This window comes from Nomascus leucogenys, chromosome 11 (genome assembly GCF_006542625.1).
Source record: "Nomascus leucogenys isolate Asia chromosome 11, Asia_NLE_v1, whole genome shotgun sequence".
Taxonomy (NCBI): Eukaryota; Metazoa; Chordata; class Mammalia; order Primates; family Hylobatidae; genus Nomascus; species Nomascus leucogenys.
In genome coordinates this window covers 21,557,400-21,583,674 of record NC_044391.1, presented here as the reverse complement: position 1 = coordinate 21,583,674, position 26,275 = coordinate 21,557,400, and the positions used below count along the sequence as shown (strand labels likewise).

The window sequence follows — 26,275 nt, the reverse complement described above, 5'->3', positions numbered from 1 at the left end:
CACCATCACCACCACCACCACCACCACCACCACCACCACCACCACCACCACCACCACTACCACTACCACCACCACCCACCACCCCCCCCCCCCCCCCCCCCCCCCCCCCCCCCCCCCCCCCCCCCCCCCCCCCCCCCCCCCCCCACCACCACCCACCACCACCACCATCACTACCACTACCACCACCACCACCACCACCACCACCACCACCAGCAGCAGCAGCAGCAGCAGCAACAACAACAAAATGAATGAGTTAATTTTAGAAAGTGGTAAGTGTTCTAGCAAAGCAAACAAGGAGATCTGATGTAGACCAGTGTGAGAACACTTTAGGTTCTTCTTATTAGGGCAGACCAGTTTAAAATAAAACAGTCAGTCAACACAATACACAGGCTGGGTGTGGTGGCTCATGGCTATAATCCCAGCATTTTGGGAGGCCGAGGTGGGAGGATTGCTTGGGCCCTGGAGTTTGCAACCAGCTTGGCCAACACAGGGAGACCCATCTCTACAAAAAAATTGAAAAATCAGCTGGGCATGGTGGTGTGTACCTGTAGTTCTAGCTACTCAGGAGGCTAATGTGGGAGGATCCCTTGAGTTTGGAAGGTAGAGGCTGCACTAAGCCATGATCGTGCCACTGTACTCCAGCCTGAGTGACAGAGCAAGACCCTGTGTTAACAAATAACAAACAAAAAATTTTAAAAAATGTTTCCATTGGAAATCTGATTGCATTCTATTAAAATATATATTAACCTGAAAAGGATGATGTAAAATGTTTGTGTCTTTCTATTTAGACAGCATTCACATATACATCCTTCAGTAACATTAGTTTTTTAAAGTATTGATCTTATTTCTTTTTAATGATTTAATACTTATTAGGCTTAATTCTGCTTAATAACGGTTGGTGTCCTTTTTCAGTGTTGTCTGCTTTTTTTAAATTTAAATTTAAATTTTTTCAGAGATGGTGTCTCACTCTGGATGGAGTGCAGTGGCACAATCATAGCTCACTGTAGCCTTGAATTCTTGGGCTCAAGGGATCCTTCCACCTCAGCTTCCCAAGTACCTGAGACTATAGGCACTCACCACCATGCCTGACTAATTATGTATTTATTTATTTTTAGAGATGGCATCTCACTGTGTTGCTCAGGCTGATCACAAACTCCTGGCTTCAAGCGATCCTCCTGCCTCAGCCTCCTGAGTAGCTGAGATTACAAGCATGAGCCACTGTGGCTGACTTCTTGTCTGCTTTTAATTATAAGTTTTTAAAGGAGAAAATAAAAATGACTTATATTGCTTTTGTTATGGTATGTTTCATGTACAAGAATACCATTGGATAAGAAGAACAAAAAGAAAAACACACACTCAGCTTCCTATCTTTAAACACTATGCAATGATTTATTCATTCATTTCAACTACTATGTATTGAGCAACTACTGTGTGTCAGGTATATAATTCTTGGGGCTGCAGACACAGGAGAGAAACAAACCAAAAAACCTTCCTATTTGCAGGGGGCTTGCATTCCCATAACGAGTATGCTAGGCTGGAATGTGCTGGCGGCCAGGATAGCTGCAGCTGACATAGAACCCAGGAGAGAGAGGTGGAGGCTGAGACAGAGACAAGCAGAAGGGTTTGTGGCCTTTAAGATATGATCTGGTATGGGCTTTTTTTTTTTTTAATATAAAGGTATCACTCTGGTTTCTATTTGGAAAGTACACTATAGAAGGCAAGGTTGGAAGCAGGGGGCCCAACAAAAGGTTATTACTGTCCGGGAGAGAGACAATATGACTTGGGCTATGGGAACCGAGTGAATGCAGTGAGAAGGGGATCAGAGTCGGAAAATGCTTTGGAGGATGAACAAGTGAGATCTACTGGTGAGTTAGAAATGAAGTGCGACAGAAAGGGAAGAGTCAAGGATGATTCATAGAGCACTGACTGATCTCCAATTTCCAGGTTACAAAGATGTGGAATTTCACACACAACTCAATTACTATTTGGAGAAGAAATTAATCTTTCTGTGGTAATTCAGAAGGTATATAAAGAGGAGTTCTCCTGGAGTTTTGGAGTTATCAATCAAACGGGTAATTGACAAAATATTTAATAACCTGTTAAGCACAGGCATTGACCAATCAGAACAGAAACTAGCCATTATGCAATAAAGGTGTGCACTAGCTGAAGATCAGCCCCGATTACAAACATCCATTGTTCTAAAGACACAGGCCAAAGGGCTTACCAACAAATGTGTATTTATTTGTTTCAAAGGAATGTCTAGTTTCTGAGTTTATTCTCTACTAGGCTGCATTATATAAGATGCAACATAATTCAGCCAGTTGGTGTGGAATAGGAATTTAAGGGCGTAGTCTAGGTTTGAGGATTAACTGACAAAAGAGAAACAGGAAGAACAGTTCTTTGTATAAAGTTCTTTTTAAAAAAATTATCTAAAGTTTGGTATTAAGAAAGCAAAAGACATTTTAAAAATTAATTAAGTCAAATGCCCTCATAAAACAATTTGATTTCCTTAACTTTGTACTATCCACAAAGCAAATTTAATAATTTGCTATGATTTCAGGATGAATGGGAATTCTATTACAGATAAAAGTAATGCAATCTTGCATTTATAAGTAAATTCTTATTCTTAGCAATTAATTGCACATAAATATTAGTTCTAAGAATTACCTCTTTTAAAGCTTGACAAGATATGCTAATATAATTTTTTTCCAGAAATACAATGTTAATTTCAGCTGTGCACAAAAGAGACTAAATTGATAGTGAAACATGCCATATGAGAGTAAAAAAAATTAAAAAAAAATGAAGCCTCATCCTCAGGTTTACCTTCCATCAATATTCACATAAAACCTTAATTCTTTTAGCAAATATTGCCTGGGCACATGCCTGTGTGCCAGGTGCTACACTGGGCAATGGGCACACAAAAATAACTAAGTCCTGGTTACAGTTCGGTGGCATCGAAAACTAAATATAGAATTACAGATACAGAACGAAAAATGCTACAGTATGGATACAGACAGAGTCCCCACCAGAGACTACAGCTAGAGCCACTAACTGCATCTGTTTCTTTTCCAAATGAAGACAGGACAAACTCAAACACCGGACGCTAGCTCCAGGAACACACAGAGCCTCATGGTTTATATCCAACAGCTTTCAGATCATAACTGCCAAAGTACACGATTTCAAATGGAGCCATTTCTAATGTTTTCTGCCACGAACATGACATTTATAATTAGAATAAAAATTTTTATTTTACAAACTACTTCCATCATAAATAAAAGTAATGTTCCATTAGATGAAAACAACGTAATTAGCCATGTAAGTTGTGAAAACAAAAAGGTGTTAAAATTGGTGCCCCAAGTTGATAACAAGCATATTTAATAAAATAGTCAACTGCCTATGAATAATTTTATCAAGAGTATTTGAGTATTTGCATATGAATGTTTTACACTGTTCTCCTTCACTTAAGTTTACTCTCACTTATTACTTTAATGTCAACTTTCTCTTTCCAATTATGTCTAAACTAGAAGTTTAGAATGTCATTATTTAAAGCACTGGCTAACTCACAGCATAACTGAGAAGTGCAATTAATTTGAACCTGCAGGCTGATTTTCACCTTCTCCTCTTAGTGCAGGGACATTGCAGAGGATGATCCCAACACAGCAGGAGATCAGGTAGGAGAGCTTGCCGAGAAGAAATCACTTGCTAAGTGACAGGGCAGGGAACAGAAGATTGGAAAGGTTTTCTCTCAAATCGCCATGCAGGTAAGCACTGCAATTCGTTGACATTCCACAGGAAAACAACTGGAGAACAATGCTGCATATTGTAAAGTCCCTTGGCTTAAAAAAGCTACACCTGAAATGTCTTGAGGCACTACAAAGCAAACTTTAACCCACAGGAAGATAAAACCCAAATTGGATTTTACTCATTTGCATATAAGCATGCAGTGTACACTTCAGGAGATTAATTTTAATTTTCCTTATTCTCTTCTCACCAATGTTTTTGTATCTTATACTGCTGTGTTTTCAACTTCAATGACAGAAAGACATATGAATAAAAAGTTCAAACAACCAATAAAAAACTTCAAGTGTGTTCAAAGGACTTGAAAGGCTGAAATTAGATTTGTAGCTAACACTTTTCTTTCTTTTTTTGGGAGGAGTGGGAGTGAGCAGACAAGGAGGGGGGTCGACAGAAGGATCATAAAAAGGCTCAAACTTCAGTAGATCTTTTGCAAATGGCTTTGACATCATATAATATAAACAATACCATGGAACAAGCATGAGTTTATAAATCAATATAAAAGTGAGTACGTCTAAATGCCATATGAACTTCTAGCTGTTCTTCATAATTAACTCTTCTAAATCATATATTCAGTTACTCGCAATTTCAATTTAGGATTATTTTTCATTGTAACACATGCATTTACGCCTACTGAGCTGGTAAAAAAGTAGTAATGATTCAAGCAAAAAGCCATGGCCACACTGAAGGGCACTTCATCATCTGGCAGAGATGCTCAGCCCAGTGCCTTTCTGGGGGTTGCTTCCTGAAGGCAAAAGGCTCCAGCCCCTTACAAGGATGAACAATTAACACTGTCATAAATCACTCTGGTTACAGTTCAAACAATTATCCTAATTATTTGTTTATGTTACAAATAACACACTCAAATCCTTTTGGCTAGAAGGCACAGTATTTTATTCATTCATTCTACAAGTACTTATTGTGTGTCTGCTATTTGTTAGGGACTGTGAATACAGTGGGGCAGCAAACATACAAGGTCACAAGTAGCCTCCAACAAATCATGCGAACCAATACTGAGAGGCAGGCCTTCAGTAGAAGAAAGCTACACTCGCAAGTATTCACAAGAACTTTTATGCATACTTTACTTTGTTATATCTGTTAGGAAAACCAAGCCATCAGTGAACGACACTTTAGTCAACATTCTGATCAAGATATTCTAAAAGCTGAATCTATAGTCCTTGGAACAGAAGTAAAGCAGTATTTGTGTTCAGCAGAAAAGAGTTGACCTCAAATAAAGAGGGCCAGACTTTTCCCAAAATCTTAGGATTATATATCTTAACTCCCAAAGGGCATGGTGATTCCAACAGGCATTTTAGAATAATATGTATTTTACTCTAAACTGCAATCCACACCCTTAAAACACTTGATATTCCTAAGATATTTAATGGCTCAGATTTGACACAGCCCCAGCATTATCAGTGAGAGGTTTTGATGTAACACATCAATGCTGAACAGAATTGCACTGCCCTGTCACTGCCACCCAGCAGAGCTATCTTAAAATGCTGAGCAGCCTCTTCAGTCCTTTATCCGTGAGGCTAAAGCATCCTAACTTGCCCTGGCTATAGGAAATCATCCTTCAATTACTAACAGCATGCTTTTCTAAATGAGTAATCTTTGAGCAACTTCTGGAAACAAATGTTCTACTGTATTTATTAAACATTATCGCTTGTGATGACATTTGTGTTTCTAACACAGAAATAACATTGTGGGGTTAGTCAATGCATATTCCCAGATGAGGTCACCAAACCATCTACACCTTTCTCCACCTGAAAGTCATAGACTACTTATCTTTCCACAAGACATTTTTCTCTAGAGAATTAAGTTAGGCATTTATTAAAGTCTAAAGCATACTATTCATAAACAAGATCAAATTTACAGCTCCCAGAAACGAAAGCAGGAGAAAAATGTTGTGTCTTACTCTCTGTGCATCCCCTTCCCCTTCCAAATCCCCCATCCAAACTCTCTAAAGGGGAAGATAGAGCAGCTCCAGAGGATCTGAGTCCTAGATGGGACCCAAGCAACCAAGTGGCCTAACCACTTAATTTACAAATGGGTAAACTGAGACTAGAAAGGTTGAGTTGCCTGAGGCTGTGATGCAGGCTATAGTGACAGAGACTGAACCAGGACTCTACTCCAGTCTACTATTACCAAAGAGCTAGGATACCCACGACTCCTATTTGATATTTAACAGATGTTTCTTGTATCCTCTGTGGTTTGCAAATATGAACTCACTGTAATCCACGTAATAATGCTACGGGTAGGGCTATGATTATCTCCATTTCTTACATGGTGAAATGGTACACAGACATTGACCAATTTGTCCACGTTACACAGCTCATAAGTGACAGAGCAGAGATGTGAACTCAGACAGTGTAGATCTGGAGTCTATGCTCCTAGTCACTATACCATGACACCCCTCTGGGTCTTAAATGGTAGAGACTTGAAGTGCTACCCTGATAATGCACAAAGCTAGTAGCAGAACAAACAGATCAAAACTCCTTGACCAGCAACGAAAAACATGCATAAGAACATGCACACAAACAAGATTCTCAACATTCCTCACTCCCAACTCTCTTTCCACCTGCTGTCAGAGTGCCTTACCTTTTTAAGTCTAGGAGAATAAATCTGTCTTTTGTTTACAGGGAATGATAAACATATGTCTTTCAAATTCTAGAAACCTTGAACAGATTACTTAATCATTCCGTGCCTCAGTTTCCCCATATCTCAAATTGGGATAATAGCAGTACCTACTTCATAGTTACTAGGAATGTTCAATAAGAAAATGTATCTCAAGAGCTGATAAGTTCCTGACACATAAAAAAACACTCAATATCTGCTAGCTATTAATATTGCCACTGCAACTATTAATAATAACACACTTGAAAAACTGACCATATTGTACAGTTATATACTTCGGAAGGAGACATATGGTATATATAAAGCAGTATTACTCCAGGGAGGGCAAATGCTTCATCTATCCTACATTACTCCTTTTGAGGCAACAGTTAAACGAATAAAAATCACAAATACGTTGATGCTCTTCTAACTCCTGATATATAATCCTGTGATTCTAATACACTAGTGGAGAGTGAGGATTGACATTCTGAGAGGATGTCAATTGTCCTCCTTTTTTACAGTTGAGAGATTATTAATTGGATTTACAAAGCTGGCTCTAAAGGCATGAGCATCTGTTTACATACATACTTATGTCCTTTTTAAACAATCTCCATTGGGAGTATTATTGTCTGTTAGCTACAAAGGCGCTCTCTGCCAGTGCTGCATGAAGGACAGTGTACGTGAAAGATATCTTATCAGATCTTATGCCGGAGCGAATAATTAGTAGTCAGTTTACCATACTGTTGGTCTGACTTTAACATTTTGGGGGTAAAATAGTGCTTGCATCTTAAGTATTGGAAACGAAGGTTTTTTTCTTTCTCCTATATATTAGAATCAGAGTTATTATTCCATAGTCATGCATTTGTCTTGAAGGAGACATATGATAATGGCCTAAAAGGATTTTTTAAACAGCAAAAAATGAACTCACTTGTTTTAGCTAGGAGTAGCTGACAAGCCTAGGAGTCAGAACCTACTATGGGAAATGAGATGATTATTCAGCAAATAATCACTCCCTCCTCTCTTCCAACTTTCACGAGTGGATGATACTTCTCTGCCCCACTGACAGTTTGCATGAACAGTGGTAATGACACAAACAGAGATCTGAAATGTGACTGTGGCATTAGGTCTGCTCTTTTGTGCCCTGCCTTTCACTGTAAGAAGGACGTTCTTCCATAGTTGCCACTCCAAAGAGGATTAGAGGGGTGTGGAACATACCTGAACCCAACCTGCAGCTAGAAGCCCAGAAATGCAGGGCCCAGCCAACACCAGCTGAAACCCAGCTCACCACACAGGTGTAGTAATTGCCAGATACTTAGTGGGGTATAGTACACCTTTGGGGTGGTTTGTTTTTGTGTCACGAAACAGTATTTTCCTCACTGAGCTTCGGCTTTGTCCATCTGCCCTGTCTACCTTCCCTAGTGGGAGGACCTCCTGAGATAGCATCCATGGAAGCACTTGATACACAGGAAAGAGCTATGCAATGCAAACTAGCATCATCAACCATGTGACACTTAAATTTTTTGCCATTATTCTGTGTTTCTAAGAATTTTCAAATGCTGAAAAATTTATATGAATATTCAGATTACCGAACGCTATGTTGTTCTCTGTGCTTCCAATATTTCCAGGCACCTAAGAAAGAAAATCTTCATCCTACCCTTGGTTCAACCACTTAGTCACGAATCTCTCATAGTGGTGTGGAATCACTGCTCAAATTGGACAGCTGTGCAAGCTTTTGGCTTGGTGAAGTCCCACTTCTTCCCTAAAGATACAGTGTCCTATTCAAGGTACTGTGGTCAACACCCAACTTGAAGACAAGGGATAACGTTTTCTTATTTTACATCCAAACTTCCAATCCCCTCATCTCCCTTCCTAAGATCTTGATTTTTAAAAAGTGTTTGGAAAGGGACCTAAAAGTTCAGGGTCAGGAGTTATGGAGGACTTTACATAATGCATAGATTCCTAGTTATATACTTGCCGGCATTAATTTGTGGGAAGGATAAGCATAAAACATTATGTTATAAACTTAGGAAGGCAATTAAAAGTGTACGGCCAGTTTATGGAAATGCCACTGGTATATAACAACTCAATCAAATGTTTTATTTTAAAAGAGATGACAGTTCTTTCAGTATCAAGTAAATTGTCCCTGTCTTCATTTAATTCTGCTATAGATTCTTAGGCTAAAAGTTTAATTCTTTTCTTCAATATGACTTTAACCAAATCATACAAATTGGAAAGTATACAAGACTTTTAATACTCTTAGGTGGGTTGGAATTACCGAACAGGTGAAGAAGTCTTTATATGGTGATTGGCCCTCTATATCAACTTTAGCGATACGAGGGGTGAATAACTCCCAAAATGAATTTTACAAAATTCCAGGGAGTAGAACTAATAAAACCAGTTTGTTTAGGATTTTAAAAAATAAGTCTGCTATCAGTAGAACTTCATTTTCCCTTGAAAATTTAATCTTATTACTTTTTTTTCTGGCATTTTCTAGACATTCTGCTAGTCTCCATCATTACTGATGCCCTCTAGTGAAAATAAATATGAAATTCTTCAAGTACATCCAGACAAAGTACAGATCGTCCCTCCTTTGCATTGAAATGGGTTTACAACATTCCTACAGGGATTTCCCTCCTTAACCTACCTATTGTAGGGGAAATGAATTGCTAATTTTACATTTTTAAGTGATTATCAAGGTTTTTGGTTGTTTCTTTTTTATTTTTATTTCATATCGTTGACCATATCTATGACTTATTTTATATCAAATCCTTGGTCAGCTATGGACCTATGAGGAAAAATATCCTTCATGTCTGTGGCATCACTGCTAACTGGTAGGAGAATAATTTCCCTGTGAGTTAGTACTTGCTTTTATAGACCCTTCTTGACCTAGGGATGAAGGCAGAAATGACCAATCAAGAGGATTTCACACTTCAGATGAAACCTCTTTCCAGCTCTGAAATGAGTCCGTGACTTTTTGTAGCCTGTAGGTCTTTCTGAAAACATAAAGCATTGATTTCTTCCTCTCTTCAAAACCCTCCGAGGATTCCACTCGCACTTCAAGTAAAATCCTGACTCTTCACCTTGGCTTTCCAAGGACCTGTCCCCCTGAATTGTCTCTTGCTGCTCTCCCTGTGCTCACAGGCATAGTAAGTTGTGATTTGTCTATTATTAGTCCCCTCTCTAGCATATGAGCTCTGCAAGAAAAAGGATTCATCTGCTTTGTTCACCACTGCATCTTTAGCACCCACAATACTGCCTGGCACCTAATAAGCACTCAGTGGGAATCCAAGCTCATAAGCAGATGTAAAGCAGTTACTGCTGATGGAAACACCAACTTTCAACTTTAGCATCTGCTCTCCAGCAACCACCAGCGACCTCCCAGTATGGCTGGCTCAGTCAGAAAGTGCAGTCTGCCCTTCCTGTCATGTTTACATACTTCCTTAGCTTTATGAAGTTCACAGAGTTCATAAATTGAGTAATTAACTGGCTTTTTCACTATGTGATTAAAGCAGCATTTATTTGTGGGAGGAGGGACAGCAAAGTTCACAAAGGTGATAGCTGATGGTGGGTGGGGAGAGCTCTAAATACCCTAGGCTTGTGTCAAGCAGACCCACAAGGCTTTTAGCAATAAAATCTGAGATAAAAAGTAGATATTTATGTAATAATTTTAAAGTGCATTTTAATAACCATCACATAGTTACAGCCCATACACCTAGACCTAACCTATAATCATTATAGTTGCTATCAATCATAAAAATAATTTAAAATTCCTGAGGTAAAGTGTAAAGAGAAAGTGGGAAAGGAGATAGCAGGCAGAGGACATGGTATAAATGGTGAAAAAAATACATATTATTTTGCAGTTACATGCCCCTAACAGTTTAAAAGTACTCTTATATCAATTATGTCAGCTAGCTCAAATCTTCTTAAAAATAGGTAGAGTATAAACAACAAATATTGAAGGGAATGTAAAAATAGTTTATCTCATTTAATTTACGTAGGAAGTCTGTAGGCTGGATGGAGCAGACACGATTCTTCTAGAAGAGTAAGGAAGGTATCTCAGCACTTCACAGGCCTCTCTCACTGCAGGTGTGGTCTGCGCAGGGCAACATCACGGCACAAAGAGGCCATCCCCTCAGTCTTCCTGCATGGAATATCCCACCCCGACAACAATTTCTGCTGCATCCACAGCTTTCCTATCACCTTCTAAAAGACTCAGGAAAGGCCAAGAATGGCAATAAAGGCTAAGGGTTCAAACATCCTCACATCTGCAAATGAGGAAAGTGGGCAGTTCCGATAGTATGTATTAAGGACTACACATCTGAGACTAAACATCTGCAGAGGACATTTTGGAGCTGAAGACTTATTGGAGGCATAAGTTTAAAGGGCAGAAGAATATGCCCATACCTAGCAAGTGGAGGGTGGATCGGGTATGTACAAGAAGACAGAGGTCTTTTCCAAGATGCCACAAGACAGAGTTGAGAAGAGCCTGACAATTCTGCTTCGTAGGTCTAGGTCTGTGGGCAGGGAAGCTCTTTTAAAGAGAGGAGGAGGCATCACTGAAAATGGCTTAGAGTTGAAAGACCTGGGTTTGAGTTTTGGCTCTGCTACAGCCTGGAGGGATGAGATCTCTGGGCAGGCCACACTATCTCTCTGAGCCTCAATTTCCCAGTTTCTTCATCTGTAAATGGGATAACAATATTAGGAAAAAAGCATTATTATAATGCAGTTATTCTAACTGTCAAATGAGATAATATATTAAAATGCTTTGTAAATAATAAAATATAGCATAAAATGTATGGTGTTATCACCATAGTATTTTATTTCTGAAATGATTTACTTCCTCCCTCTGGAACAAAAAAGTGTGGATCTGTTTGGTTTTGGGGTCCCAGTCAGGCCAGAGAAGAGGAAGGACTTAAAGAGAAGGTTTTTTTTGTTTTTGCCTCATTACAAAGCCTTGATACAGCTAAGTCCGTATGTAAATGTTCCCTTTAAGGTCATTGTGTCTGTAGGATTAGTTTTCAGCAGAGTGTGTTTAAAATATCACCATTCCCCAATTGCCTCCAATGGCAAATTCTTTATATTGTTTCATTCATTGGGAGACAGTCCATTTTCTTCAAAGTTTCCTGAATCAAACACTCTTTTCCATTGACTAACTTTCCCTTAGAAATAATATAACCACTTTAGAAATGCTCTATTCTCTTGCTTGATTTTGGAAAATATAATTATTTTATTCTAAATTTCATTACTTTTAATTGCTTCCGGTCTAGTAGCATTTTTTTCCTCACTGAACTTCACAGTGTATTCCTTTTTGAGCTCCTGAATAATCTGCCATTAAATAGTTTTTGAATGTTCCTTTTGTTGGAAGCATTTAAGAGATGAAATATCATACATGGAATCTACATGTTATTTCAGTGCTAAACCATTTTATACAAAGTGTTATTGGTGGTTTTGTGTAGATATTTTACCAAATACAGAAATCAGATCCTCTCTACTTCTCTGCTTTTTAAAATAGTCGATAGTTGTTGGTAAACTGTTCTTTAGAAGGGCAATGAGAATTTGTAATACACATTCAGTAGAACGCTATTTCATAATGAAAACTGGAAAACAAAAACACAAACAGACTCAGGAAGTGAGACCAAGGGAGACCTGGAATCTACTTCCACCTCTGACACTAATGTTAGGGAAGTTCTTTAACATCTCTGGACCTCAGGTTCCTAACTTCACAAGAAGAAAGCCAGACTAGATGCTCCCTGGGGCTTCCTCTAGCTCAAACATTCACTTTGCTTAAGGCACAATCAAACACCACTCGCACTCTCAGCTCATGCAGCCCCGGGGTACTCTTTGACAGCTAGAAATTACAAAGCCTTGACAGAACTCTCCATCCATTACTCTGATTCTACTGGTCTGGAGAACCACAAATGTCTATGTATATTCTGCCCTGATCTGGGGTTACCACAATTCTATGAAGCTTAAACAACCCCTCAAACATGCATGCAAGATGCATCTTTTAAAAATGATAAGTCTGTCTTATAACAAAAAAAAAAATGGCACTGTCACTTTAGCGGAGACATATGAACCACAGCACCTGTTGATGGGATGTAGCAGGGGATAAACCTGGTAGGAGAAAGTGATCCTGGGATTCATATAGGGGAGCCTCTCATTATCCCAGGAGGAATTTATAGCAGAGAGCCTTATGCAAAGGCCTCCTGTTAGTGAATAACTATGAACCCATGAAAAGGAATATGACTTATTTTTACAGTAGACTCTCACTTTGTGTTAGAGCATGGGTTTGCCTGTGATGAATCTCACCCCAAGTTACGGAATTACTAAAGTACTGAGAACACCACAGCACAACCTCTCACCTCAAGACTTTCCCACAGCACGCATCCTGAACAGTGACAAAAGGAGACACTCTGGAATGAGAGAGTGAGGGAGAGACAAGGAGACCTACTTTTAAAAGACCATTAACTACGGAACCCTGAGGGCAAGGGAAAAGAAACAGGAAGGTAATCGGATTCAAAAAAGAAACAAGCCCATTTTCCATTTCTTTTAAGAGAAATTTAAATAGAAGTAAATGATGGAAAAACAGCAGCTCCCAAGGTTAGACTCTGATACAGTTTGGATGTCTGTCTCCTCCAAATCTCATGTTGAAATGTGATCCCCGATGTTGGAGGTGAGGCCTGGTGGGAAGTGTTTGGGTCATGGGGGCAGATCCCTCATGAATAACTCAGTGTCTTCTCCAGGATAATGAGTGAGTTCTTGCTCTATTAATTCAGGTGAGAGATCTGGTTGTTAAAAAGAGTCTTGTACTGGTGTAATATTGTAATATTGGTGTGTATTGGTGTACATATTTTCCCAGAGATCAGATCTTCTCTACTTTTCTGCTTTTTAAAATAGTCTAATTGTCAGTAAACTTTTCTTTAGAAGGACAATGAGAAATCGTGATGCACATTTCTTAATGGGTACCACATCCTAGTACTTTCCAAAATACAACTAATAAATGCTTTTGTATGTTGTTGATGAAGATAAATTCTATTCCCACCAAAACACATAAATTACTCCATGTTTTCTAATCCAGAAACTAGGCAGGCCAAATGATTTCATCTTAATTGTTCCTTTTTGCATCTAACTTTATTCACTTCAAATCTTTTTAAAGTCTCTTGTTTCATTTGCCTAGGACTTAAAATTTTAGGTCCTAACACAGGGTAGTTAACCTTCTTTAAGAGCCCACAATTGAATCACTTATAAAGAACTGTGTTCTTCACTCCATTAAGAACACGTGGTTCAGTTAGAGGATGCCTCTTAGTTGCTTAAAAAAGAAAGTCAGTCCACTTAAAATTGTTAGGTTTCTATAGTCTTTCAGAACATAGAAGTCATTTAGAATTTCCAGTAAAAGTACAAAGAGTCTTTAGGGCAGCTGAAGAAGATAAAAGAATTCTGAACACACTGCACACTTTCAGAAGAAAAATATTAGGAGTAAAAATAGTTTCCCAACTCAGTCATTCTTTGGAACTGATAATTTATTCCTGATGGTTCCCCAAAAGAGGGGAAGAGAAGAAAAGAATATACTTGGCTCCTCTAACAGATATTATTCATAGCTCTTTTCCCTCATAGGATAACAGACTATTAGAGCTTCTATAAAATCCCTTTCAGTAATTTTATGGTGGGTCTGCATTTTGTGAGCCATGTTTTATAACTGAGAAAAGAAAAAAAAAACAACAACCAACAAGAGAATCATTTTACAATAATTCATTCCACTGATTTTATTAAATTTTCAATTCCAAACCTTTCCCTTCTCTTATAAAAATCAGACCATGTTTGAGATTCATCTGTTAAGTGTAATTATTAAAACAAAGTTTCACGCCTGCCACCTACTGGTGAAAAAAAAAGACAACTTATTTTAAAAGTTCACATTTCTTTCAGATTTTTCAGTGTTTAGGTTTAAATATTTTACATGAAAACATATTGAATGCTGCACAATAGAACATTCAGAACATCTTACGTGTTTAAACTCAAATTATAGACCATATATTTCCTAGTTTTGTAAAAAAATAAAAATATGATTTTTCCTTTTTACAATTTAATACTTTTCCTGGTCACTTACTACAAGAAGTGACACAGATGGATTACAGCACCCCAATTTAAATTTTGTTTTTATAGACATGGATGCTAGTCCAACTGATGATGAAATTAATGGTTACTGCAGGATCAACCAGTCAAATAAAATAAAGTATATATGGAGAAAATCATCAGTGATGTCTTTAACTCTGTCTTCACAGACAAATAATTTGTGAAAACAAAAGGACAATTCCATTAATAGACAAAGTACACAATGGCAAAAGTAACCAGAATTTTTCAAGGTGGTATATTGCTTGAGAGGGAACATTTATATACTCACCTTTTGCATATAGGAAGCACCTAGTCATCTGTAATTAATGAAACATACCTGGCTTAAAATGTGGTAAAGAATGAACTCCAGGCCATGTGTCCTCATTTGGCGTTCCAAGAACCTAGTGGAGAGCAGGAAATTGTGGAAACAGCCTTATTATTTCCAAAGCACTCAAAATTCTCAAGTGTAGAAAAATAGTACACTACATATTATGAAACTCTGGTATGTTTTTTTCCATTATTGTGTGCCAGAGATTTTATTTCAGTAAAAACAAACCCGGCTAAAGAGCCACCCAAGATGAATCTCTGTGTTATAACAAATGCAGCTGAATGTGGTAAGACAAGTTAAATCTGCTATATTTTATCAAGTCCAAATTTAATAAGTAGGCTAAGGAATCAAACAATGAGCTGTCATCTTCATGCTGCTGAATGAAGTTTGTATGTGTCCCTCATGATTCTTTCATGAGCTTTTGTCTTTCACTCCAGTATCACATGTCTCATCATTTAACAGTTCCAACAGTTCTTCCATTTCTACCCCACATCCTCTGTCTGAGCATCATAATGTTTCAAAGAGGCAGGGTCGACAGCTTAGAATGCTCAAATTCTCTCATTACAGTTAAAATCTGTAATTATGTGATTTACAGTTTCCTTCTGCCAAAATACTGTTCTTTCGACATGTTTTCCTTTTTCTATCCATATGTCTACCTTCTTTCTCCATCTATTTTTCTATCACTACAATGTTTGATCTGGGGAAAGGAATTAATGGGCAATTCCAGCTCACATGTAACTGGGCGCATTCCATTGGAATATTCTGTTCCATGATCTATGGCTCTTACACTCAATGATCATGGCAAATCACTGACTGACAACAGAGTTTCAGGGTTAAGAACCTAGAAAGGGGAGATTCAGGGTTAAGAGGCCAGGCTCTGAAGACACCTTGAGTTCAAATCCTTGCTCCCCTATTTACCAGCCATGTAAGCTTGGGCTGAGAAATAACCCCACTGAGCTCCAATTTCTTCATCTGTAAACTGGAGGGTGTTAACAGCATCTACCTCAATTGTGTGGAGAACGCTGCCTGGCACATAGCACTATGTCAGTATTAGATATTACTCAAAGAACCCACAGAAAACTTGGTCTGTTCAGATCAGGGAGGCTCCGCCATATGGGAAAATTTAGACTGCCCGCTTTTTCCACAGGGACGCTATGTTCAAGGGAGTGCCAGATATGTCATTCCAACTATATTGGATAAATGGATAGACAAACAGGTTAGAAAGGGCAAGAGATAAAGCTGGAAATCAGCAGAGGAGAAGAAGGACCACTGGATATTATGAGAGGTGTAAACCAAAAATAAAATTATAAGCCCTTCAACCATCTGAATGGACCCCTCCTCTCAGCCAAAGGCATTCTCAAGTTAACCTGAAAAACCAGTTCAGGACATGATGGGGAAGGGGAGCTGGACATGCCTCATTATACCCACCTCCTTTTTGGAATTCAGGCACAGCCGACCAGCAGAAACATGAACACAGGCCTTAAGACTGATAGGACAGACTTTGTAAGTCTGTAAATGTAAGAAACATTTACATTCTATTGTCTCTGAAGCCTGCTACCTGGAGGCTTCATCTGCATGATAAAGCCTTGGTCTCTACCCTTTTGGTAACCCCTTTGGGTAACCCAGACATTCCTTTCTATTGATTCCAGGTCTTTAGGTAATAACTCTTTCAAGCAATTGCCAATCAGAAAATCCTTGAATCCACCAATGACCTAGAAGCTCCCAGGTCCAGTTGTCCTGCCTTTCTGGACTGAACCAATACACATCTTACATGTATTGATTGATGTCATATGTCTCACCAAAATGCATAAAACCCAGCTGCAGCCTGACAACCTTGGGCACATGTTCTCAAGATCTCCTGAGGGCTGTGTCATGGGCCATTGGTCACTCATATTTGGCTCAGAATAAATCTCTTCAAATATTTTACAGAGTTTACTCTTTGTCAACAGAGGAAATGAAGCATATTCACTTTATCCGAGGATTTGTAGGCACTACTAGGCAATAAGGTAACACAGGGCTCAAATTGTTCATGCATTTATTTACTAGTGGGTGACACGGCAGTGATGTCAAAGAGTGGCACATATACAGTAAGTGCCAAACTCCCTGCTTCCTACTCTGGTGAATCAGGATTAAATACATGTATTTATGTTCCTGGCTGAAACATGAATCTGGCATCAACAAATGAGAAAATAAAAATTCTTTTAAGACTCATACTTGGTTACTTTTTCCAGCACTAATTAATACTAACATCAATAGATAGATCTACACAAACTAGGTCACATTATTGATGGGCTGGATAATGAGGGGGAAGGAGGCAGGCAAGAGGGCTGGAAGAGTTGCAACATGAGAAAAGAGACAAAAGCATTGTCTCTGACATAAACGATTATGATAACAGTGTCTGCAAAAGGCGTTTCTCCCTTTCTTTTCAATAATTCCAACCATTATTTCAAGAGGAGACAAAAAAGTTTGCAGGCAGCACATACAGCTAATCTGGAAATGCTCCACTTTGTTCTCACTAAAATTTGCATCAAGGACAAAGGAGTTCCACAGTACTAAACTTTAGCAACAAAAGGGAGAAAATGTCAGCTCAAAAGCACAATTTGAACACAGGCAATCAGACCTGCATTTGAACACTGCAAAAACAGACCCTATGGAAGTTTTATAAACAATGAAAAGTCCAGCCAGAATCTGAGCCCTGTTCTCTTGCTCCTAATAAAGTACAATTGTTTTCCTGGCTGCCTCTGTTTCTACAATGCTTGCGTTAGCAAAACTTTTTTGTAGGCATTATCCTCATCCATATCCAGTGTTCTGTTTCAAAGTGATTATGAAATATTATGGTCATATCATAAAAATTACCAGGAAAGAAACAAATACATTAGACTTTTCTTTTTCAATTATAGGCTTAACTGTTGAGATTCCAGACCTCAAACTGTCCTGCCTACAACCCTGAACCATTTACACAGAAAAGGCAAAGTGGGCAGAAAGTGGGCAAAGGAAAAGAATAATTAAAAATTAATTTTGCTTCCTGTAAAAGCCATTTTGGAAAAAATTGTTTGGGTTTAATGTATGATTAGCAATGACTGTCTACCTGTGCACTAAGGAGGGTATGTGTGGTCTCTGATGCCAGATTTTCGTTTCTATTAATTCGCTAACAAGTTCCATTAACAAGACACATTTAAGTTAGAAGAAAATATTTTCTAAAAGTCAAAAATTATCTTTTGCAAATGAAACAGAAAGAAAAAGAAAATTGCACCTGAGGTGCCACCAACACTTAAAATGTGGTCCCCAGCTCTGTAAATAAGCAGGTTCATGACACTTGAAGCCCTTTTCCATCTATGATATACTGAAAAGTCTTCTACACATCCATTTAAGCAGATTTACCCTAAACTTGTGTCTGTGGCTTGTCCATCTCCTTTTTCTTTTATTGGTTCAGCTCTTTATTTGGCTAACACTTATTGTACTCCTCACAGAAGATGTAAGGACTTGGACTCTGCCTTGAGGTGCTCCTGGTCTAGTGATGCAGATGAGCAGGGGTGGTGATGAATGGCCTTCAACACAGCAAAGCTGATGGTATGGGAGAGTGAGGTCAGAGCCTAAAGAAGGGAGGCTTGAGTCTCCCTGGGGGCAGGGAGAAAGGCTACCGGGAGAGGGTGGTTTAGTGGGAGAGAGAACACTGAGTCATGGTTTGCCAAGTAAAGAAAGGGTGGGAGTGACAGTAAAGTATACGGTTATAAGGAGAGGCTTATATCAGAACACTTTCAGCTCTCCAAATTAACACGATGCTCAGCCCCCGTGTCTTTTCATAGTGGATTCCTCTTCCCTAAGGCCCTGCCCTAATTTTGCCAGCTGAACTCCTACCTCTACTTGTAGCTTCAGCTCAAGGGTCACTTTTTCCTGAAAGACCTTCTGGACTCTCTGGTCCAAGTTATATGCTGCCTCTTTGTGATGTCTGAGTGCTTTATGCAAACTTCTATTTAGAACCTAACCACTACCTGGTAATTGCTAGATTACTCACCTGTCTCCGCATTGTGGTCCTCAGAGTGGAGACGACGACACTGATCTCTGGATACTTAGTGCACCATGTGCCCAGCACCAGATATGCACCCAGTAAATGTTGACTGACTGAATGAATGAATGGTGTGTCTGGATAACACTGTGGCTAGACTGCAGGTTGGGCTACAGGATGGGAAGCAGGGGCCAGACGCTGAATTCAAGGAGACTGCATTTTATCTCTGTTTACGGTTTTCACAAATTGTAGGTCACATGACTGGTTGGGGGATTGTAAGTAAAATTCATCAAGGGAGTTGACATCGGCACTTTTCAAAAGACGGAATTCAAGAGAAGGTATCAGAGGGCAACATAAATGTAAAGATACATATTGTTTTATGAAACTGTTGTTCAAGTTACATCTTTGTGTGTGTGCATAGTGAGTCATGATGTAAAATGCATATTCTGCTGTTTAAAATCCACTTATACAGGGAAGTTATTAGCTGAAATCAAGAATGCCAGAGATAATGCAAGTTTGGGGGCTGAGGGCAATGAGTTTCGTTCTGGATCTATTAAATGTTAGAAATGCCTGCAGGTCAAGATTGGGCAGCTGGAAATACAGGTCTGAATCTTGGGGGAGGAATTTCAGAGGGAGAGAAACATTTGGAACTCTTCAGCACACATATGGTAACAAATAGCAAATGCCAAAATGCTAGCTACAAAATGGTCTCATGTCCCTCTGTTCAGAAATATACAGTTGCCAGAAGTCTTTTATGTGATTTCTTAGACTATTTAACATCTGTTAAAAAAAAAAAAAAAAAAAAAAAAAAAAAAGGACAAGTTCATCTTATCAGTGGAGGTCTACACCCCTGACCCTGAGGAACTAAGGGGCAATGATGGCCCCATACTCACTCCTCCAGGTATGCCTCTGCCCTGGCAGGTGTGGCCCAGGTTCTGCCCGTTATGTCAGCCTCTGTTGGGCAGAGAAGATACTGAGAAAAAGAGGGCCTCGCTGTGAAAATATCTACTCCAAATAACAGAAGAAAAGCAAATTCTAAACTTCTAGAGCTCAGAGTAACTCTGACAAACTAGTGTTTGTCAGAAATATTTACTTATCTTTCTAAACTATCACTAGTTCCACCAATTCTCTCACTTTCTAGTCTTTGCTTTTGCAGAGGCCTCAGAGCTGCTAAACAGGAGTCCATGGGCTTTTCCCTGAACAACTGTGATTTAAGTAGAACAAGACCTGCTAACGGTTCTTCCTGGGTCAAGGGGACCGAGAGGTCTCTAACAGAGACTGCAGCACAGAGGAGTTCTGGCCTATGGGACACAAATAAAATTGGCTCACACAAGTGTGTCCTAATGAAGTGATATGGAAAGCACCAGATTCCCACTTCAAGGCTTTAAGTTTTAGGGGCAGGACTACAGTGGTGATGAGGATTTTAAAAGGACTCAGCTGTGGATTCTAAGGGACTGGAGAACAACCTAATAACTGATGATTTTTAAGCTGCAACTCTGAAAGTCCACACATATAACATCTCTAAAATAATGATTGCTTCACAGCTGTACTACTTTCGGATCTGGAAGATTTTTTTCTAGCTCCTTAGTGAGAAGTCCTAAAAGAAACCTGTGAAGTGGCTCAGCGGAACTCAGCTGCAATATTATACACCCTGCTCTGTAACAGATGGTATGAAGTTCCCAGAAGAGCCAGAGAGAGAAAGCAGAACCTCCTAATTCTGATCCTAACTGTGCACTCTCCACCTGGAAAAACGATGATCAGGTGGAAACACAGAGGAGCCACCTGGAGCTTGCACTACCCCCGACAGCACAATGAATGTGCTGCAGACAGGGCAGGTGGAAGGCGAGGAGAGAGCTTTCAGGATCCAGTGGCCTCATGGGTGATGGTGAGAAGCAATTGTTTTATTTTTCAAGATAGGATTTCATTCTGTTGTCGAGGTCATAGTGGTATGACCGTGGCTCACTGCAGCCTCCATCTCCCAGGCTCAAGTGATCCTCCCATCTCAGCCTCTCGAGTAGCTGAGATGACAGGCACACTCCACCCTATTCTACTAAATTTTTTATTTTTTGTAGAGATGGGGTCCCACTGTGTTGCCCAGGCTTGTACTCCTGGGCTCAAGTGATCCACCTGCCTCAGCTTCCTAAAGTTCTAGGACTACAGGCGTAAGCCACCGCATCCGGCCAAGAAGGAAGTTTTTTAAGACGAGGATATCGTGATTGAAAAAGCAGAGGTTGAAAGGATGGAGTACATTAAGGGGAAGGGGAAAGATGCAAGTAAGAGGAGATTATAAGAGTGGCCAAGGACAGATGGAAATAACCAAAGAGAGCAAATTTCAGCATGGAAATCTTGAAAAATGCCAATTGCATACTTGAATCAAATATTCATTTTCTCTATGTAGATAACTTCTAGAGTAGGCAAAGGATATCCCTAAAAAACAAACAAACAAATAAACTAGTAACAGCAGTGGTCTCTGGAAAGGGGAATGGACGGCTGGAAATCAGAGGTGGAAGGGGCCCATGCTTTTCACTGGCCATCCTTATGTATCTTTTTCATTTTATACTATATGCATGTTGCTCAACTGTTATGTTTTCCCATCCATGTATTAAACAGAAATGTACTGAGTGATGTCAACATGACCACCCCTTTCCTGTGTGTAGAAGATAAAAGATTTTTTATAAAAGTGTCTGCCTTGGAGTTGCTCAGTCTGGAGAGAGAGAGAAAGAGACAAGCATGTGAAACAGAAAGTCAGCATGACAAGGCTGCTCAATGAGGGGTGTAATGAGTGCAGTGCGGGCCCAGGAAAAGAAGCGGAGGGACAGCTTGAAGAAAATTAAGCCTTAAAACTGAGACTTCAAAAGTGACTAGGGGCTTGTCAAACAAATGAGTAGGAGAAGGACACTCCAGACAGAAGAGAGTGTGTGTAAAGATACAGAGGTATGTATGTGTGTGTGCCAACTCTAAGTGATCTGGTATTGTCTTCTGGGAACACCCCTGTATTAGTCCATTTTCATGCTGCTAATAAATACATACCCAAGACTGGGAAGAAAAAGAGGTTTAATGGACTTACAGTTCCACATGGCTGGGGAGGCCTCACAATCATGGTGGAACGCAAGGAGGAGCAAGTCACATCTTATGTGGATGGTGGCCGGCAAAGAGAGAGCTTGTGCAAGCAAACTCCCATTTTTTAAACCATCAGAAGTCATGAGACTCATTCACTATTACGAGAACAGCTCAGGAAAGACCCACCCCCATAATTAAATCACCTCCCACTGGGTGCCTCCCATGACACGTGGGAATTGTGGGAGTTACAATTCAAGATGAGATTTGGGTGTGGATACAGGGCCTTTACACACGTATTTCCAAAGCCTGGACATCTGTGCCCATTCCACTTGATTAGTTCCTGATTCATTTTTCATCTCTGAGTTGAAACATCCTTTTCTCAGGACAAGCCCCTGCATATTGGGGCAGAATCACCATGATATACCATTATAGCACTGTAGGCTTCTTGGTAAAAATTGTCACAGTTGAAACTTTACATTTATTTCTGTGAAAATTTGATAATTTTCACTGTACTCTAAGTGTAATAAGTAAAGAGATCATGTCTTTTTTAAAATTTTTGTTTACTTTATATTCCTTTTGTTTATCAAAGTACATAAAGTAGGCACTCGTTAAATATTTGTTTAATTAACTATATAGACCTGAAGGATCCTTGTAAATGACAAATTATCATGACTTCATTAAATAAAAGTCATGTTAAACTAACCTTTTTAAAAACTAGAAGAGAGTCGCCTTCAGCTTCAAGATTTGTGCTTTTCCTCCTACCTTACTCTGCCTTCCTGGAGCAGAACGGTAATGCAAATTAAAATTCTTCTAGAAGCAGTTAGGCAGGTGACTGAGGGAGAGGGCTGGGGAGAAAGAAGGCAGGACTGAATGTGACAAGGCACTGTCCACAGAGAGCAGCGACTGCTCAGCTTCCGCCGGAGGCTGCCATGCACAGTGCAGGCCCCAGTATTGCTGTAGCTTTCATCTCACTAAGGGAACTGGATGATACCTGGATTTCCTGTGGAAGTACCTTAATCCTATGACCTAATTCAAATTTCTACGAAAAATTACTTAATTCAAATTTAAAACAAAAACTAAATGAGATGGGTCAAATAAAACTTGTCAACATCCTGAATTCAGAGAAGAGTGTCTGGGCAGTAACCTTTGCTCCTCCAGCATATGTCGATTTTAGCCAGGCATCAAGAAAATAAGCTATCCTTTATTGATATCATGTGTGCAATATCAGGTTTATAACCAGTTTACTGACAAACTGGTTGTTCAAGGTTGCACAGCTAGAAAGTGGGGGAGCCAGAGTCCTATATCAGGTTGGTGTAGCTAGAGAGACCATGCTTTGAAGAGCTGTACTATCTGCTTCCAGGAGAAGCTGGCTGAGCAATGTGGCTCAGATGTTGTTAAACAATTCACATCCACATGACCAGACCCTAGAAGGGGGTTTTGAGTATCAGAACAAGGTTTTCTTCATTCTCTCTCTCTCTCACATTCAACACACACATGTGTGTGCACACACACATGCACATACATATGTGTATGTCTACAGGACATGTGATGTAGGTGTACATGTATATTCTGTATAATGTTAGGTATCATCCTCTTCAGGATTTTTATCAGCTACTTGAAGGAAGACAGAGGGATGTCTTACATTTTTCAGATGACATGAAATAGAAGGGATGTGTAGTATTCTGATGGCTGAACCAGGATTCAAAAATATTTAATCAGGCATGAACAACTGGCTGAACCTAACACCAGGAAAATGTGATAGCTATAAACATAAAGTCCAATACTTAGATTCTATTAATTGATTGTTCAAGATGGGAACAGCTGGCATGCAGCAAGCTGCATTAAAAAAAGACTTGTGGTTTTTAGCTGAATAAAAACTTCTATAAGACCACCTACTAGAAGTCAAAAGAGATTAGGAGAGATGACTCTAAGCTCGCCCCTGTGATTCCCACCTCCTGGTGTTCACAACCTTCTCAAGTGTGGGTGGGAGCAGCAACTTCTAACCAACGGAATATGGCAAAAGTGATGAGATGTCACTTCTGAGATTACGACTGGCCCTTGAACAATGAGGGGTTGGGGCACCAACCCCATGCACAGTCAAAAATTCCCATGTAACTCTTGGCTCTCCCAAAACTTAACTACTAATAGCCTACTGTTGAACAGAAGTCTTACCAACTATGTATATGTTATATTTATTATATACTATATCCTTACAATAAAGTAAGCTAGAAAAAAGAATATTAGGAAAATCAAGAGGAAGAAAAATATAGTTACTATTTATTAAGTGGAAGTGAAACATCATAAAGGTCTTCATCTTTATCTTCATGTTGAGTAGGCTGAGGAGGAGGAAGAGGGCTTGGTCCTGCTATCTCAAGGGTGGCAGATGTGGAAGACACGGAGGTGACAGAAGGGGAGGCAGGAGAGACAGGCACATTTGGTATTACTTTTATTGAAAAAAATCCACGTTTAAGTGGACGTGAATTCCAAAGCTGTGTTGTTCACAGGTCAACTGTATATTGTGTACAATGATAACAGCCATTGTGCTAGAGGACTTGCTCCCTTGCTGGCTTTGAGGAAGCGAGCAGCCATGTTGGGAAGGCCTGAAGGCAAGGAACTGGGGGTGGCTTCAGCCAACAGCCAGCAAGAACCTGAGTCCTTAGTTCCACAGCCTGCAAGAAACTGAGTGTTGCCAAGAACCACATGAGCTCTAGCTGACCCTCACATCAGACTGCTGCCCCAGCTGATACCTTGATTACAGCCTTTTAAGACCATGAAGCAGAGGGCCTAGCTAAGTCCAGGAATCCCAACCCACCGAAACTGAGAGATGATAAATGTGCCTTAGTCACTACATTTTTGTTAATGTTGTTATGCAGCAATAAACAATTAATACAGATGTAATCATTTAATCATATGATATACTAGTCAGAACACATCTGGATTGCTGTGCCAGTACCAGATGCTACATGTGACAAGGGACAAAAATAAATAGTCTTCTGTGGAGTGTATTCAGAAAGGTTGGGGGTGGGGTGTGCCCCGTGTCCCATTGGGCTGACTGGAAATGCTGTTGAGAAAAAAATGGTTTGGGATATCACTTTGAATAGATTAAGTGCTACATTGTGAATGGGAGACTGACTTATGCAGAGCCACATGACAACAAAGACCAATGGGGTAAAGATATTAACCTACAGCAAAGAAGGGCACTCTAATGATAAAAGCTGTGTAAAATGGAATCAGCACTTTTATGAGGTTTAGGCAGAATTAAGGTTGCATTTTGCATTCATTTTGCATTCAGACAAAATAAGAATCAAATTCTGCCTCCATAGACACAGTGCACTAGTTTAATCCTGAGGTAATATACAACGGAGTTTGGGTGACAAGATGAGGTCACACAGATGCCCATATATTTACTTTTGTTTTTATGTGGCTGCAATTACAGCTTAGAGGATAGACAGGGAGAAGTGGGTTGATAAGGAAGGGTATAATTACATGAAGGAGGGCAGAGAAGTTAGTCATGAAAGCTTTCCTTCCCCACTTTCTATAGTGTCGATGCTAATTGTTTTGCAGGGAACCAGCACAATCACATGGCTAACAATATTTTTCTGGTAGCAGGATAAGCTATCAATGTGTGTGTGTGTGTGTGTGTGTGTGTGTGTGTGTGTGTATACAGGTGTGAGTTTATCTATTTACATATATATAGTTCCTTTCTTCCATCATTCCCTAGGCCTTACCTAAACTACCACTATGTAAGAGATTAGAGTATTCTGAATGTTCGTTTTTGGCAGTGACATACAGGCTTGATGTGGGATTAGAAAATCTTCCTTAAAATACTATGATTCTGGGTTGTGTTTTGCGGAGCAGCAGAATCTGTAGTGAGGTTCTGTAGAGCAGTGAGCTCTACCTGGTAAAGACAGCAGGGGGAGCCACTGGACTGAGAAAATGAAAAGCTGCCAGGGCTTCAGAAAGCAGCTTCAATATTTAATCAGCTGTTTGGCTGCAGGTGATGGATTGAAGGAGAGGGTGTTTCCAAAATATTATATAGAGTTTTCAACATTGCAAAGGTTTATATAGGAAGCAACACACACACACACAAACAGCTCTTAGGGGTTGTTTAAAAATGAGTTCAATTCACCTGCTAGAAGGTTACTGTCTCATTTAGCGGTGCTTGGCTGGACACAGGAATCATCTAAGGAATATTTTAAAATACTGATTAAAAAAAAAGAAAAAGAAGAAAGTGCGAATGACTGGGACCTATCCCCTAAATTCTTATTTAACTGGTCCAAGGTGCAGCAAGATATGCAGAATTTTCCAAACCTCCTCAGTGATTCTAACATCAGCCGAGTTGGGACCACTGACTGGCCCGA

At 39.6% G+C, this 26,275-nt stretch overlaps 1 protein-coding gene across 4 annotated transcripts in view; it reads right to left on the bottom strand.

Moving 5' to 3' along the window:
* The window catches only part of CDK14 (cyclin dependent kinase 14), a 600,472-nt gene that overhangs the window by 139,631 nt on the left and 434,566 nt on the right, over positions 1-26,275 (bottom strand). For all 4 annotated transcript variants that reach the window (XM_030822052.1, XM_003252399.4, XM_004089552.3 and 1 more), the window contains one exon: positions 14,858-14,921. In XM_030822052.1, coding sequence (XP_030677912.1) covers positions 14,858-14,921 — 64 coding nt within the window. The remainder of the gene's footprint in view (positions 1-14,857; positions 14,922-26,275) is intronic.